This window comes from Chaetura pelagica, unplaced genomic scaffold, assembly GCF_000747805.2.
Source record: "Chaetura pelagica isolate M959 unplaced genomic scaffold, ChaPel_1.0 scaffold292, whole genome shotgun sequence".
In the NCBI taxonomy this organism is placed as follows: domain Eukaryota; kingdom Metazoa; phylum Chordata; class Aves; order Apodiformes; family Apodidae; genus Chaetura; species Chaetura pelagica.
Window position 1 is genome coordinate 273,561 of NW_009952374.1, and position 15,032 is coordinate 288,592.

The 15,032-nt window shown below is 46.6% G+C and overlaps 1 protein-coding gene across 1 annotated transcript in view; it reads left to right on the plus strand.

The window, feature by feature from the left end:
- The first annotated feature begins 461 nt into the window (after nucleotides 1-461).
- RHPN1 (rhophilin, Rho GTPase binding protein 1) overlaps nucleotides 462-15,032 on the plus strand; it is a 33,928-nt gene continuing 19,357 nt past the window's right edge. The window contains exons 1-2 of the mRNA XM_010008142.1: nucleotides 462-557; nucleotides 11,414-11,529. Coding sequence (XP_010006444.1) covers nucleotides 462-557; nucleotides 11,414-11,529 — 212 coding nt within the window. The remainder of the gene's footprint in view (nucleotides 558-11,413; nucleotides 11,530-15,032) is intronic.

Genomic DNA, 15,032 nt, shown 5'->3' on the forward strand with positions numbered 1-15,032 from the left:
CGGGTTTTGCCCCCGCCCCCGTGGGGGGTAGCTCGTGGGGGGGGGGGTCTGTGAGGTTCGGGCACCTCTTCAAGGGGGTCCTGAGGGTTTGTGTGGTTGGGGTGTCTCTGCAAGGGGCTCTCTGGGCTTTTATTTCTCTCTCTCTCTCTTACTTGGGGGGAAGTTCTGCCCCATCTCAGGTAGCCCTGCGAGGGAGAAAGTGGCCGTGGGCTTGTGTCCAGCCTGAGGGGAGGTGCGTGGGGGCTTTGCAGAGTCAGGGGGAAGGAGCTGGTGGGGGTTTCAACCCCCACGAAGGCCAGGGTTGGGTCCTGAAGCCCCTGGGGGGGCTGGCACAGCCTGGGGCCAGACCAGGAGGACAAGGAGTCCAAGGAGGGGACGCTGAGCCCCAAGAGCCTCCAAGTGGGAGCCCCTCGCTGTGGGGCCACCCCCTTCAACCTGTGGATGCTGCACCCCTGGAGATGATGCCCCCTGAGGAGGAGGAGAGCCTGGCTGGCAGCAGGGAGGGGGACACTGGCTTTGTCTTCCTGCAAGCCCTGAAGAGCAGCAGCACCCGAAAGGTGAGGCAGGGTGATGGGGTACTGGGCTGGGAGGGGGCAGGATGGCAAAGCACCCTGCTGGCTATACCACTGTCTGATCCAGGGGTTGGGGGTCCCCATGGACACTGCAGGTTGTGGGCTGGAGTGCAGGTCCATCCTGGCCATCAGGTTGTGCTGGGGAAGTCAGGACACGCCAAGGGGCTGGATGGGGAAGGGTTTGGTGTGTGATGTGGGGTAGAAATGGGTCCAGCAGCATCTCTAGGCTGCCCTACACAACTGTCTCATACTTCATCTCTTAAACTCCACTCCTTTATCACACCTTCTTCCACTGGCTCTATCTGCAATCTTCTCAGAGACTCCTCTTAACCAAATTCTCCTGTGTTTAGGCTTTTTCTCCTTGCTGCCCCTAGGAAGGTGGTCCTGCCTGTCCTCCCTCACTGTCAGAGCTATCAGAGCAGGGTGTTCCTCACCAGCAAGCTTCACCCCCAGCAGCTGCCCACAAGGAAAGCTGGTGCCAAGGCAGCCTGACTATGAGTGTGAGATGGGGCTGATAACTCCATGGCAATCACTTGTTTAATTAGTAACAATGAAGTGAAACCAATGAGGATTGTCCTTAGGTTGCCATGGACCCTGCTGCTTGACTTTCCCCACCATCCCTTGGAAATCAATGAGTATTCCTGGGGTTGAGGACGTTTTAGAGATTTAGAGAATACAATTTTTGTGAAAGAAAAAAAAACAAAAGATGGGTAAACACGAATTTTTGGGACTGTTTTAGTGTGTCTACCGTTAGGTCTGGCCACAGGCAGGCAGCTTTAGAAACCTGCAGTGAATTCACCCTGTAATCTGATCTCTTCTGGCAAGTTTCTAATTTTCAAAACTTGTTCTCCAGCAGAGAGCTGTGTTTCTGCAGCTCTTTGGCAAAAAAAGAAACTAAAAAATCACTCCAAAAAAAACCACCAAACCCAACAAGGAAAAAAGCAAAACTTAACCAGGCTCTAGAGGTGCTTAATTTTTTTTTTTCCAGAGTGAGGGTTGAGGTCTCCACCTTGGCTGAACAAGGAACAATCTGATCTTGAGTCACTTGAGCCTGGCCTCTCTGACTGCAGCTAAAGAGGTTGCAACCTTAAACCAGGTTGGAGTTTACCCAGGGCCTTGGCTAAAGAGCAGGTGCTGCTGCTTGGAAGATTAGCAGGAGATAGTTTATTTTCCCCCCTATTTTTTTTTTCTGCACACAGACACCATTTCCCTTGTCATCAGTTTGCCCTGTTTGGATCTGTTGGATGGTAGCACAGAGGAGAACAAAATAGGAAAATGTTGCAAAGCTTTAGGGGGGAGGGAAAAACTGGCAGGGGTTAAGCAGCATCTGTCATAACATTATTGTTTTTTAATTGAAGAAATAAAACTCCTGAGAGATCTCCTATCCATGGTATTAGCTTTTATTCAGAAAAAAACCCCTATCAATAATAGCCCCTTCTAGGTGTTGTTTTCACCCTGACCCTATCAGGGGCTGTGGTTGGGGTCACTGCATGTGTGCTGCCTTGCAGGGGACCCTCAGCACTGCTGTGATGGAGATTTTTTTTGTTTTGCTTTGCCAAGGTTCTTGTACTGGGGCTGAAGATTTAATACATCTGTTTCCTGCTGGCACCCTGCCCTGGCTCTCATCATGCCCTGTGCTTCCCCCAGCTCCCCAGAGCAGTTTCCCTCTCCTAAAATTCAAATTCTACAGGCAGGTTTTGCTGTTAAAAAAACCCTAATTCCCTGTATTTTTTGGTTTTACCCCCTCATCTTATTTTTCCTTCCTCTTGCTGTGTTCATTACCCAGCAGTGAGGGCACTTTGCTGGGAAATTTAAAACCTTAATCCTCCACTCATTTGTTAAAAGGCTGTGTGATGTAACCATACTCTCAATAAAAGGTTTTAGAGGTTTTAGCTGGTAATGTCTCCCACAGAAAAACAGCTTTCAGCTGGAGTGCTTCATGAGATTAGTTTCATGACAGGAACTTTTTATACATAAATAAATGTTCAGGGAGCAGAAATATTAGTTGTGACCTACTGGTTGCCTTGTAGTAATAACCCATGTAAGTTTATGAAATGCTCTTGGCCAGGAGATGGCAATTATTGTTAATATTTTTATGGTTTTTTAAAAAAAGAGAATTTTGAAGCCTGCTTTTGTGTGCAGACTGGTTCCCTAGCTTTTGTTTTGTTCTCTAGTTCATGGGCTAAACCAGGGTCACTTGGTCAGTGCTGGCCTGTCTCAAAACCTCATGTCTTGCAAAGAGAAATAATGACACTCAACAGCTTTGACTCTTCTCAAAATATCTGTTAGACCAGTGTGGTTCTGGAAATAAAATCAGTGTTGAAAGCTTAGAGCTTCAGTTTCCCTATTTCTACAGCAAGTTTTCCAACTGCTGGATCATCTGTGCACTTGGAAACATCTTCTGGTTTTTTTGGGGGGGGATAAAAACAATATTAGGAAATATTCTTGCTCCTGAGAGTGGGTGAAAATAAGTACCTGCCTGGGAGATGTAGGCAATTTCTGGGTGAAACCTGCAGGGTTGAGGTTCTGGATGGAGACCCTTGGTTTTTTTTGGGGGGGGTTAAAAACTATATTAGGAAATATTATTGCTCCTGAGAGTGGGTGAAAATACCTGCCTGGGAGATGTTGTAGGCAATTTCTGGGTGAAACCTTCAGGGTTGAGGTTCTGGATGGAGACCCTTGGTACTCAGGGTTGGTGTCATGGATCAAGGGTAACTCTGTTAATGACAGAGGTAGTTTGTGTGTCAGTGCTTCCTAAGGCTGCAGAAATGGTTGTCATCTTTGGCTGTTCCTTGCTTCTGCTCTAGCTTTTACTACAGAACAAATATTGATACTCTGGGGTGTGTCTTCATGTAAGATGGATTAATTAGTGGAGAGCAAATAAGGCTTGAACTTGAGCAGCTCTCATGGAGTTGCCCACATCTGCCTGAATTACACATGATTGGTGTTTGACCTTCCCAAGCACTGATCTTTGGTTCTTCATGCACCATCTCTGCTGGTGTTGAAAGCTTCCTGGGCATAAGTTTTCTGGTTTCCTTCTCCTTTAGCACCTCGTGCTCCTTCACATGCTGTCTTCTTGATTTGCATCAAGAGCATAGACTGGTCGTGCTGGAAGGGTTGGTTGGTCTCTCACTTGGTGGTTGTGAAGGCTGTAGGAGCTCACCACCCAGGACTCAGTAAGCAGAGAACTCTGAAGAGTGGGGACCTTTAGGTTAGTAACAAACCCAATCTGGCATAGCTTTGGTGTTGCCTGGGAATGGAGTTCCCCCTCTGGATGAGAGGACAGTTTATAGATGAGATGATTCATGATATCAAGGTGCTGGAGCAGGTCCAGAGAAGAGCAACTGGGCTGCAGAAAGGACTAGAGGGAAAGTCTTATAGGGAGCTGGGGTTGTTTAGCCTGGAGAAGAGGAGACTAGGGGGTGGGGGGGGGAACCTTCTCACTCTCTACAACTGCCTGAAGGGAGGTTGTGGTCAGGTGGGGCTGGGCTCTTTTTCCAGGCAATCAGCAACAAGACAAGAGGGCCTGGCCTGAAGCTGCTCCAGGGGAGGTTTAGGTTGGATATCAGGAAGCACTTCCTGATGGAGAGGGTGATCAGACATTGGGATGGACTTTCCAGGGAAGTGGTGGAGGCATCATCCCTGGAGATGTCCAAGGAAAGGCTGGAGGTGGCACTTAGTGCCATGGTCTGGAGATGTGGTGGTGTTGGTCATAGGCTGGACTTGGTGAAAGGTCTTTTCCAGCCTTGGTGATTCTGTGATGTCCAAAGGTTGCCATGACTCTCTCTGGAGCACAGCACTTGTGGTTATCTGGTGTCAAACTGAGATATCTCCAGTGTGTTTCATAGCCTTGCTTGGCTTTGCCTTTATAGGTTTCTATATTATTTTATTCTGATGGCCAGATCTGTCTGTGTAGAAGCACCTGGGTTAGCTTTGGGGGGAACTGCCCATGTAGAAAAAGGTAAAAGGGGGTAAGTCATGGGGAGCCAGGCTGCAGCAGAACTCCCTCTTTCTTGTCTGAAGGTGTAGTTATGCCCTGAGCAACCAAGCTCAGCAGCTGGTTGGTGTGGGGAGGGACAAGGCAGCCCTGGAAAGGTCAAAGGAGTGAAATCCCAACGGGTTGTCCAACAGAAGAGCTGAAACATATCCTCTTCCTTCCCTGGAGAAGGGTTAAATAGTAACACTTTTGATGCCTTTTGACTCCCTTCCTTAAAAGCAATAAACTGTCTGTTCCCTGGGAGGGATAAACTATAAAATTAAAACACTCCTAAGGCCTTAAGAAACATAAGCAGCATCCTGAGATAATGCTAAAGGCAGCTGAGGCTTCAGGGCATGTGGCAGATGAATATCATTAGTCCCTTTGTTAAATTCAGTTTGGGCCATGCTTAACATATTCATGATACCATAGAATCAATGAGCTGGTCTGAGCAGTGGAAGGTGAGATGGGGCTAATCCCACTCTCAGTCCTCAGTGATGTCCCTGAGCTCTGATTGTCTGATGTCAGCTACATCACTCTGTGAGGTGAGAGCAGATCCAGGCATGTGTTGTCTGACGTGGGGAATCAGCACTGCAGTGTAGTGCATGAACTTAAAGACAAATCTTCGATTTCCATCAAACCAGGTCATTCCCTCGATGAAAAAGAAAGGAGGTGTTGGGAGGGAAAATGCTTGACTTCCCTGAAGCAGCAGCTCAGCCCTTAGATGTTTCACTGCCTGGCACCAAGGGTCTCTGTACCCACATGGCAGGGATAGAGGACTGGCTGGTCCCTGCTCAGCTTGCAGCTTTCTCTTTGAACTTCCCTGTCCTTAAACATGGGAAGGTTGTCTGCCTGGTGGTGGGTCTGGCTGTACAGCCTAGGTCAGCACTAGGTGACAACTCAACTCACCACTGTTGTGTTATGGATGTCCCGGGTCATCATGCAAATTCATCTTCTTTAGTTTCTCCTGCTGTTCTGTGGGTACTCCAGCTGCTTTACATGGCAATAAACTTGGTGGTGACTGTTTTGTGGCTAAAGCCAGTCTTGGAGTTGGCACAGCTTGGTCTGTGCTTTGGCAGGTGGGCTGTGGAGCACCATGCATTATCCAGTCAAGCTCTGCAGGTAGCTAGGACATCTTGCAGCAATACTCACTGGGGCTGTGAGTCAAGTCACAGCTACACACAGAATCCTGGAATGATTTGGGTTGGAAGGGACCTTAAAAATCGTCTGGTTCCATCTCCGTTGCATGGGCAGGGACACCTCCCACTAGACCAGGTTGCTCCAAGCTCCATCCAGCCTGGCCTGGAGCACTTCCAGAGATGGGGCAGCCACAATTTCCATGGGCAGCCAGTGCCAGTGTCTCACCACCCTCACAGGAAAGAATTTCTTCCATATATATATAAATCTCCCCTCTTCCAGTTTAAAGCCATTACCCCTCATTTTATTACTAGATGCCCTTGTAAGAAGTCCCTACTGAGCTTTTTTGTAGGTGCCCTTGGGGTACTGAAAGGCAGCTGCAAGCTGACAGCTCACAGTTGTCCTTTGATCTCTTCATATGCTTCAGTTTTGCTTTTGCTCAGTTGCTTCCAGAGACTGAGCTGTTCTTCTAGCAGAAATGAAAGCAGAAATTAGTCCCTTTGTGTGTGGCTTTGCCCTTTGGACTTCCTGGCATCCACCTCTTCCTACAGGTGATAAAGTTTGTATTTCATTAGTCCTGAGAAAGCTGGGGGTTGGTGACCTTGTTTTGTCACTGGGGTCAGAAATAATGCTCTGAGTGTGCCTCGTCACCCCAGACATATCAGAAACTTCATCTCCTTGTGCTTACTGGAGATGTGAAGTGCAAAGTACACTGGGTGATCATCTCTGAACAAACATGCCCTAAGGACTTGCTTGTAGAGGGAACCCTAACCACATAATTGCCCTATTTAACACCCCAGATGGGTGTTCTTGAGGTGGAAGAGGTGCTGGGGAGTTACCAACACCATTACATCATTGTATATGTTCCCTGCAAAGATAGGGTTTGAGTTGGCAGCAACCTTGACATCCCTCAAAGGGAATGTGTTTGTCTTGGCCTCCTCTGGAAGGGATCTTCTAACCTCTTCCCTTTTCTCTCATGGAGGCATTGGCTGAGTGCTTTCTGTAACCCTGTCATCTTTCCAGGCCGAGGGTTGAACACAATGTCATTTGGCAGATGTGTTCTGAGCATCACATTGAGCCTTGTTACAATAATACTGCCTCTAATCCTGCTTTGCCAGAGGCAATGAACTTCAGAGCTGGACACAACTTCATGACCCACACCTCATTCATTTTCACAGCTTAGCATACACTGTACTCTGTGTACATACAGGCTGTGCCATTCCCTGGCTGCTACACCCTTTATGGCCTCTTACTAGAAGAGTTATGTGCTCACTTCTCCTTTGTAGAAGCTTCAAACTACAAAGGGAAAAAAACCCCACCCACTCACGTTCAACCTGGCTCCTTCTTAAGCACAAAACTTTACTCTTCTGTTGATGTCTCTAGGTGCACCTCAAAGGCTGAGAGGCTGGATGAAGTTACACATCATTTTTCTGACCTTAAAGGAGCTTGCACAAAGACGAAGTAAACAAGGAAAATCACTTTTATAACCTAAGAGTGGGTTTTGGTGGTGTTTTTTTTTTCCTCTATGCCCCCCTTAAGTCCTGCTCAAATCTGTCACTAATTGGAAGTCCTGTGCTGTAGTTTTTAGCTTTGGGTTATGACTTGAAAAGTACAGGCACAGGTGAAGCTTTGGGTTCCTTTGGATGTAAGCTGCTGGAGGATGGGCATGTTCTCCTCTTCACTATCTCCCCTATCTATCTTTAGATTTAATATTGAAATTCTTGCTTCTGCTGGTGTTTCCTTTCATGTGTATAATAAAATGGTTTGAGTTGGAAGGGATCTTAAAGACCTTCTGGTTCCAACCCCCCTGCACGGGCAGGGACACCTTCCAGTGATTGAGTTAATGTCACCCTTGGAGGTAATCAAGAAATATGTAGCTGTTTCTTCAGATGCACTTCAGGGAATGATCTAGAGGCTGAGGATGTAGGGTTTCTTGTGGGTGTTCTTTGGAGTGTGTGTGGTTGGTTGTGTGTGTTTGTTTTGGGGTTTTTTTCTGTTGATGGTTGGACTCTGTGATCTCAGAGGCCATTTCCAATCATTACAATTCTGTGAGACCAGGTTGCTCCAAGCTCAGTCCATCCTGGCCTTGAACACATCTTATTCTGTAGCTGAAATTCCTTCTTAGTCCAGTATTTGTGAAATAATATTTCTGCAAGGCTCCCAGAGCAGTTGCAGACTAGGCTTGGTCATTCCTCATGGTGGCCTTGACATAATGCTTATATAGGTCCATGTCAGCCACGGATGATGCTTTGGGACCAATGGAGGATCATCTTGATCATCATCCTCTTGATGTGCTGCAGTCCCATGGGTTATTGCAGTTACCCAACTTCATAAAGGGTGAGGAGGAAAGCAAGGTGTGGGGAGATCACATGAAGCCCTTAAGGGCATTGAGTCTCTTGATCCTGACTTGACATCTTCACAAGGCTTTGCTGTTACATCAGATGCTCCACTACCTGACTTTCCAGTACCTTTTTGCTGTTGGCTTAGGAGCCTGGATGGGAATTGATAACTATCTCATTAAATCAGATTGCAAAGACAGCTGGTGTTCAGATGGAGTGGAAAAAGAAACTCCTGCAGGTCTTCAAATGACTTAGTGTCTCTTGAAGTTAGAATAGAACAGAATTTAGTTGGGAGAGATCTACAAACATCATCCACTCCAACTGCATGACCAACTCAGGGCTGACCAAAAATGAAAGCATGTTGTTAAGGGCATGTTCCAAATGGCTCTTCAACACTGGCAGGCTTGAAGCATTGACCACCTCTCTAGGGAAGCCTATTTCAGTGTTTGATCACCCTCTTGGTAAAGAGATGCTTCCTCATGTCCAGTCTGAATCTCCCTTGGAACAGCTTTGAAGTCTACCCATGCATCCTTTCTCTGGTTTGGAGGGATAAGAGCTCAGCACCTGCTTCTCCAAGTCTAAACAGATCTAAATGCTGTGATGTCCTGGTTGTTGTTGAACCATATTTTGTCCCCAGCAGATGAGGGTTTGCAGGTCTCCCTGTGGGGCAGCTCCTTTGTGCTCTTGTAGAAAGCTGAAGTGATTATCAAGTATCAATGCTGCTCATTTGCACACTTGAGAGGGGTCTTGGTTATCAGGTTTGGCACTGTAGCCACTCAGATTTTGGCCCTTGGTGTTGTCTCAAGCCAGGCATGGGAGAACTGGGGAGCTGCCAAGTCAATTAGCTAAACCCCTTAATTGCTTTTTGCAGTGAAGAGGTTTTAACACTGTTTTTTTAATGTCTTGTAGAGCCACCATAATGTCTTCTTGTGCCACTTTGCATCTCACTTCTTTTCTTACTTAGTTTCTGCTTTCCTTGCCTCTAGATAAGGATGTGTTCATGGACATTCTCTGGTTTTGGGTAGTCCTTCCACTTGTGCTTCTTCAGTCATCTCACACCTGCAGTTCCTCTGGCCTCCTGCCCATGTGTTCAGGTCATCTTTGTTGCTCTTCACCTCTGAAAAAAAATCTGAAACACCTCTGTCAGCTTTCAAGCAAACCTTTGCAAGAAGTGGTGAGATCTGAAAGGTGATGAAAGCTCCTGTAGAAAGAGCTGGAGGCAGAGAAGAAGTGCTTTCCACCTCCAACAGTTTTTTACTGGGACTGTTGAGCTTTGGATGGATTTTTTTATGGCTCTGGAGGCAGAGATAGGGGACCTAGATCCTACTCACTTGCATGTATTTGGATATATTTGCATACACATTTGACTTGTGTGTCCCTGGACCTGACAGGGTCTCATTTATAAACCTGAGGTGCTGTTGATATATTAATGAACACCATCTTCTCTTTGCAGCCCCTTTTCCTTCCCTTAAGCTGTAGCTTCCATATATACCTTCATGTCTTGCACTGTATGAAGAGACATCATTGGAGGCCTAATGTTTGTAATCAGCCTTTAATGAATAAAATAAATACTTGTGCAATATCTTGGACTACATCTGCATGAGCAGCTGCTTTCTAGACAAGGGTCTGGTGCTCTCTCCTTTGATTTGGGAGTCTCTGGGTGCTTGAATTTGAGTAACACCTGCATGGTTGAGTTGGGTTTTCCTTCAAGGGCTGTGTTCAGTGATGACCCAGCTCCTTCTTGCTGGAGAAAACCTGCCATGGCCTCTTGTTGATCTCCATGGTGTGGGATTACCCATCTTTTTTTTTTCTCTTCAAATTCATGGATTTCTTCCTGGGGAGCCAACTGTGTGCAGGACAAGTGGGTTCCCCAGGACAAATCCAGAAATGACAGTTTCTGGTTCAGCTTCTCCTGTATTTGCTTCAGATCCAAAAATTTTGCAGCAGCTGGGGTGTTTTCCTTCATGATCAACTTAATTGCTTTTCTAGGATAATCAGGACCTCCTGCATCCAGCTTGTTCCTTCAGTAATTTCAACAAATTAATGGATTACTGCAAATTACTGCAGATTTATGGTCCAGATGGGATGACTCTGATTCTTCAGTCTCCAATGTATCAATTAGGAGCTCAAATTGTTCCATTAAATGAAAATGTCAATGTTAATCCCAGGCCCTTTTTAAAGGGGGCACCACTTAGTGGATGTCAAATATAATAAATTAATTTTCAGGAAGCTGAAGTGCATGAAAATGGAAAATTTTCCATTCTTTACTTACTATTCCAAGTCAGTCTCATACTTTTTTGAGCATGGATTTATTTTGTTGTGGTTTTTTTTTTCCCTTTTTCTACTTTCCCAGAAAAATCAAATAACTTGTTAGAAGTGAGTTGGTATTTTTGGAGTTCTGTAGGGTCTTTTGGGTGGCAAAATCCCTTCCTGATGTGGAGGCAAAAGGCTCCACCAGCACTGGTGGAGGGAAAGCAGTGGGGATCAGGGTGAGATTGATGTGCACAATAAACTGAAGTTTTCTAAGGGAAGCAAGAGGGTGAAATGGTGGCTTTGTGTAGTTTCTTTTAGTGCTACAGTGGGCCTTAATATATTCTTGGAGTGATCTTCTCATACTCTGCACTGGTGTATGAAAAGCAGGCTTAGAGGTCTCCATTGTCTTAAACTTCCCAGCCTTGTTCCCTCCCTAACTGGGTGGGTTTTTTTATCCAGGGGTCTTTTTGAGGTTCATTTCATCCATCTGAATGTCTGTGCACAATGGAAATCAGCTCTGCTTGGGCAGAGCCTTTGTGACCCTGGAGTCAGAGACCCTGCTCATGGCAGCTTCTCTGCTTGGGGCATCCTGTAACAACCTCTTGCCCCCATGAGACAGAGGGGATATTGCTGTCTGTTATTTCCTGAAGTCTGAGATTAAACATGGTTCCCTGTCTGCAGAAAGTCCCAGCCAAAGCCAAGGAAGGATGGAACTAATTTACTGCTTTATGCAACTCCTTTCTCCACCCCCATGAACTCTTGACTTGCTGCCTGAGCTTGATCCCCTCTAGTCAGCAGGAGATGGGAGCACTTATAGGTGGAGGATAACATCTGTTTCCAAGCTTGAGGGTTATATTGAGCTCATCTGCAGCCCCCTGAGTCTTGTCCTGTGTCTGGATGGTGAGACCCTGGGAAGGGGAAGCTTGATTCCTCAATCCCTTCACAGTTGCATTTGTGAATAGCTGCTCTTTTTTATCCTTTTCTCAATAGTTTAGAAAACAAATTGAAGTAAGCAACATGTGGTATGAGAAAAATCAAACTTTTCTTTCAAGTACACAGCCAGGCCCTGAAAAGTGACCTTTTTATTCTCAAATGGTGGCTTTTTTTGGTGACACTCTTCCCCTCTCTCCCAGCAGGGCTGTGACCCCTTTGCCCAGACCCAGCGCAGCAAACTGCAGCATCGCCGGGCACGGATCAACCAGCAGATCAACAAGGAGATGAGGATGAGAGCAGGGGCAGAAAACCTCTTCAGGTGAGTCCTGGTCCCTGGAGCATCCCTCTGGTCCAGGAATTTGGCTGGGGGTGGAAATGTGGTCTTGATGTCTAGGAGGTTCCTGTACTTGGCACTGGTGAGGCTGCACCTTGAGTGCTGTGTTCAGTTCTGGGTCCCTCACTACAAGAAAGACACTGAGTTGCTTGAACAAGTTCAGAGAAGGGCAACCAAGCTGGTGAAGGGGCCTGGAGAGCAAGTTCTAGGAGGAGAGGCTGAGGGAAATTGGATTATCTGGTTTGGAGAAGAGGAAGCTGAGGGGAAACCTCATTGTTCTCTGCAACTCCATGACAGGAGGTTGTAGGGAGGTGGGTGTTGGTCTCTTCTCCCAAGGCAAGAGGAAATGGCCTGAATTTACACCAGGAGAGATTTAGACTAGATATGTTTCTTTACTGAAAGAGTAGTCAGGTTGCCTGGGGAGGTGGTGGAGTCACCATCCCTGGAGGTATTTAAACACTGTAGTAGATAAGGCACTTCAGGACATGCTCTAGTGGGCTTTTATTTGGGGAGTGGGGGTTGATGGTTGGATGCAGTGATCTCAGAGGTCTTTTCCAACCGTGATGATTCTGTGTGACTCAACTGATCCTGACCCTGCTATGGCTATGGTTGGAGTTTTCTCAGTCTTCCCTTGACTTTGCAGCATTCATCCTAGAAGTGCCTGCCCTCTGTTTGCTGCAGAGCTGGTGCTGTGTGTTTTGATGACAAATGGTCATTTAAAAGACATGGAAGCCTGGTACAAAACAGGGTTTAAGCAAAGGGAATAAAGGGAACAAATGGTGAGGCCTCACCTGTAGCACTGTGGGGAGTTCTGGGCTCCCCTGTTCAAGAAGAACAAGGAACTACTGGAGAGAGTTCAGCACAGGCCACTAAGGTGATTAAGCACCTGGAACATCTGCCCTATGAGGAAAGGCTGAGAGAGCTGGGACTGTTCAGCTGAGAAAAGAGGAGGCTGAGGGGGGAATCTCATTAATGCTTTTAAGTATCTAAAGGGGGTGTCAGGAGATGGGTTCAGACTCTTCTCAGTGGTGTCTAGTGACAGAACCAGGGGAAATGGTTACAAACTGGTCACAGGAGGTTTAAGTTCCTGAAGACTTGGAGGAAGGTTCATGTTACCCACATCTATAAGAAGGGTTCAAAAGAGGACCCAGGTAATTAAGAGACCCATTAGTCTCACTTCAGTCCTTGGAAAGGTCATGGAGCAAATCATCCTGGGGACTGTCATAGGTCAAGTGAAGCACATGACTGGGAAAAGCCAACATGGATTTACCAGAGGCAAATTGTGCATGACAAACCTGATCACCTTCTAGGACAAAGTCACCTGCTCTGTTGATGCAGGGCGAGTGATGGACATCATCTACCTGGACTTATCCAAGGCTTTTGATATGGCTTTTATGATACAGCCTCCTCCTGGAGAGACTGACTTGTTAACAGCCTTGAAAAATGGTCTGTGCAGTGGGTGGGGAACTGGCTGATAGACCATACCCAGAGGATGCAAGTAGATAGTTCCTCCTCAAACTGGCAACTGGTCACAAGTGGAGTCTCCCAGGGATTGATATTGGACCCAGTGCTGTTTAATGTCTAAGTGTCCTGGATGTTGGGATCAAGAACACCCTGATGAAGTTTGCTGATGACACCAAGATGAGTGAAGAGGCTCTCTCCAGAAGGGAGAACCACCCTCCAGGATAATTTGGACAGGCTGGAGGAGTAGGCTAGCAGGAACCTTATGAAGTTCAACAGGGAGAAGCGTAAGGTGTTGCACCTGGGAACATATAACCCAGGAGTGCAGTTCAGAATGGGATCCACCTGGCTGGAGAGGAGCCCTGTGGAAAGGGAGCTGGGGGTCTCAGCTCAACATGAGTGCACAGCGTGCTGCAGCAGCAAAGAAAGCCACCAGGATGTTGGGCTGCATCACCAAGGGCATCACCAGCAGAGATCAGGAAGTCATCATCCTGCTCTACTTGGTGCTTGTAGAGAAGGGCTACAAGGATGATCAGAGGACTGGAGAACCTGCCATGTGAGGAGAGGCTGAGAAAACTGGGTTTGCTCAGCCTTGAGAAAAGAAGGCTTTGGGGAGACCTTATTACCATGTTCCAGCAATTAAAGGATGGCTACCAAGAAGATGGAGTCTGCCTTTTTACAAGGAGTTCCATGGAAAAGACAAGGGGTCACGGGCACAAGTTGCTCCTGGAGAGATTCTGATTGGACACAAGAGGTAAATGTTTCACTATGAGGACAGTCCAACATTGGAATAGTCTCCCAAAGGAAATGGCAGATTCCCCCACACTGGGCAATTTTAAGTCTCAGCTTGACAGGGTGCTGAGCCATCTCATGAAAGCTACAGAAGTACCTAGAAAAGTACCTAGAAAGATGGGAGCAGGTGATCCTTGATGTCCCTTCCCACCTGGCATTCTGTGATGATTCTGTGATGATTCTGTGATGATTCTGTGATGATTCTTTACTCCAAAGGTAAAAGCACTGGAACAAGCTGCTCAGGGAGGTCATGGAGTCTTCATCTCTGGAGAGATTCCAAACCCACCTGGATGTGTTCCTCCGGGATCTGTTCTAGGGGACCCTGTTCTAGAAGAGGGGTTGGACTAGATGATCTCCAGAGGTCCCTTCCAACCCCCCGACCATTCTGTGATTCTGTGAACTGTTGAACTGGGCTTGAGCTTGCAGGGCAGTATCTCCTGCCTGATACTCCAAGCAAGTGAATGAATCCCCATCCCAGTGGTTTCATGACAGCAGAATCTGAAAATTCAAACAAATCTTTGCAGATGGGCCCAGTCCAGTGGCTCTTCACCTGTTGGAAGATGCAGTTCTAGGGTGATGCAAAAGCTGACACCTTTGCATGGCTTTCAGATTGCAGCTGGGCCAGCACAAGTAGAGCCAGTGCATCAATGCCTTCCTCTGCAGACTGATCATGATGGAGCTATTTTATCTTTTTTTAACCCAAGGATAAACTTTTTGTAGCTTTATTTCTGTAGTTCATATTCCTGCAGGAGTCACAGGTGTAGGGTGAGCAGGCCCATTAATATAAAAAAAAAATAAATCATAAGGCTGCCCTAAAACAGCTTTTCTTAGCATATTTTACCAGTTGGATTTTTTTTTTCCCCAATAAAATACAACTGACTTTTCACTTCTGAGGTGGAATGATTCAATGTCAGTGGCATGTGCACCTGGAAGAAGGGAGAAATAGTTGCTCCACCAAACTCTAGGAAAGGAATAAATGGTATTTTACTGGTGGGAGAGGACAATGAGGCTTCCCAGGAGAGATGAGTTTCCAGCCCCCATATCCTGTTGCTTCAATCAAGTTGCTGTGTCTCATCTAATTAAAAAAAACAAACAACAAAACCCATCAAACCAAACATGAAATCCCAACATGTGCCATTCCACACAACTCCCCTTGATGACAAAAAAGCAGAAGGGTAAACGTGCTGGCTCAGCAAAAATGTGCCTGGCTAGGGTTTTGGTGCAAGCAGCAGGAA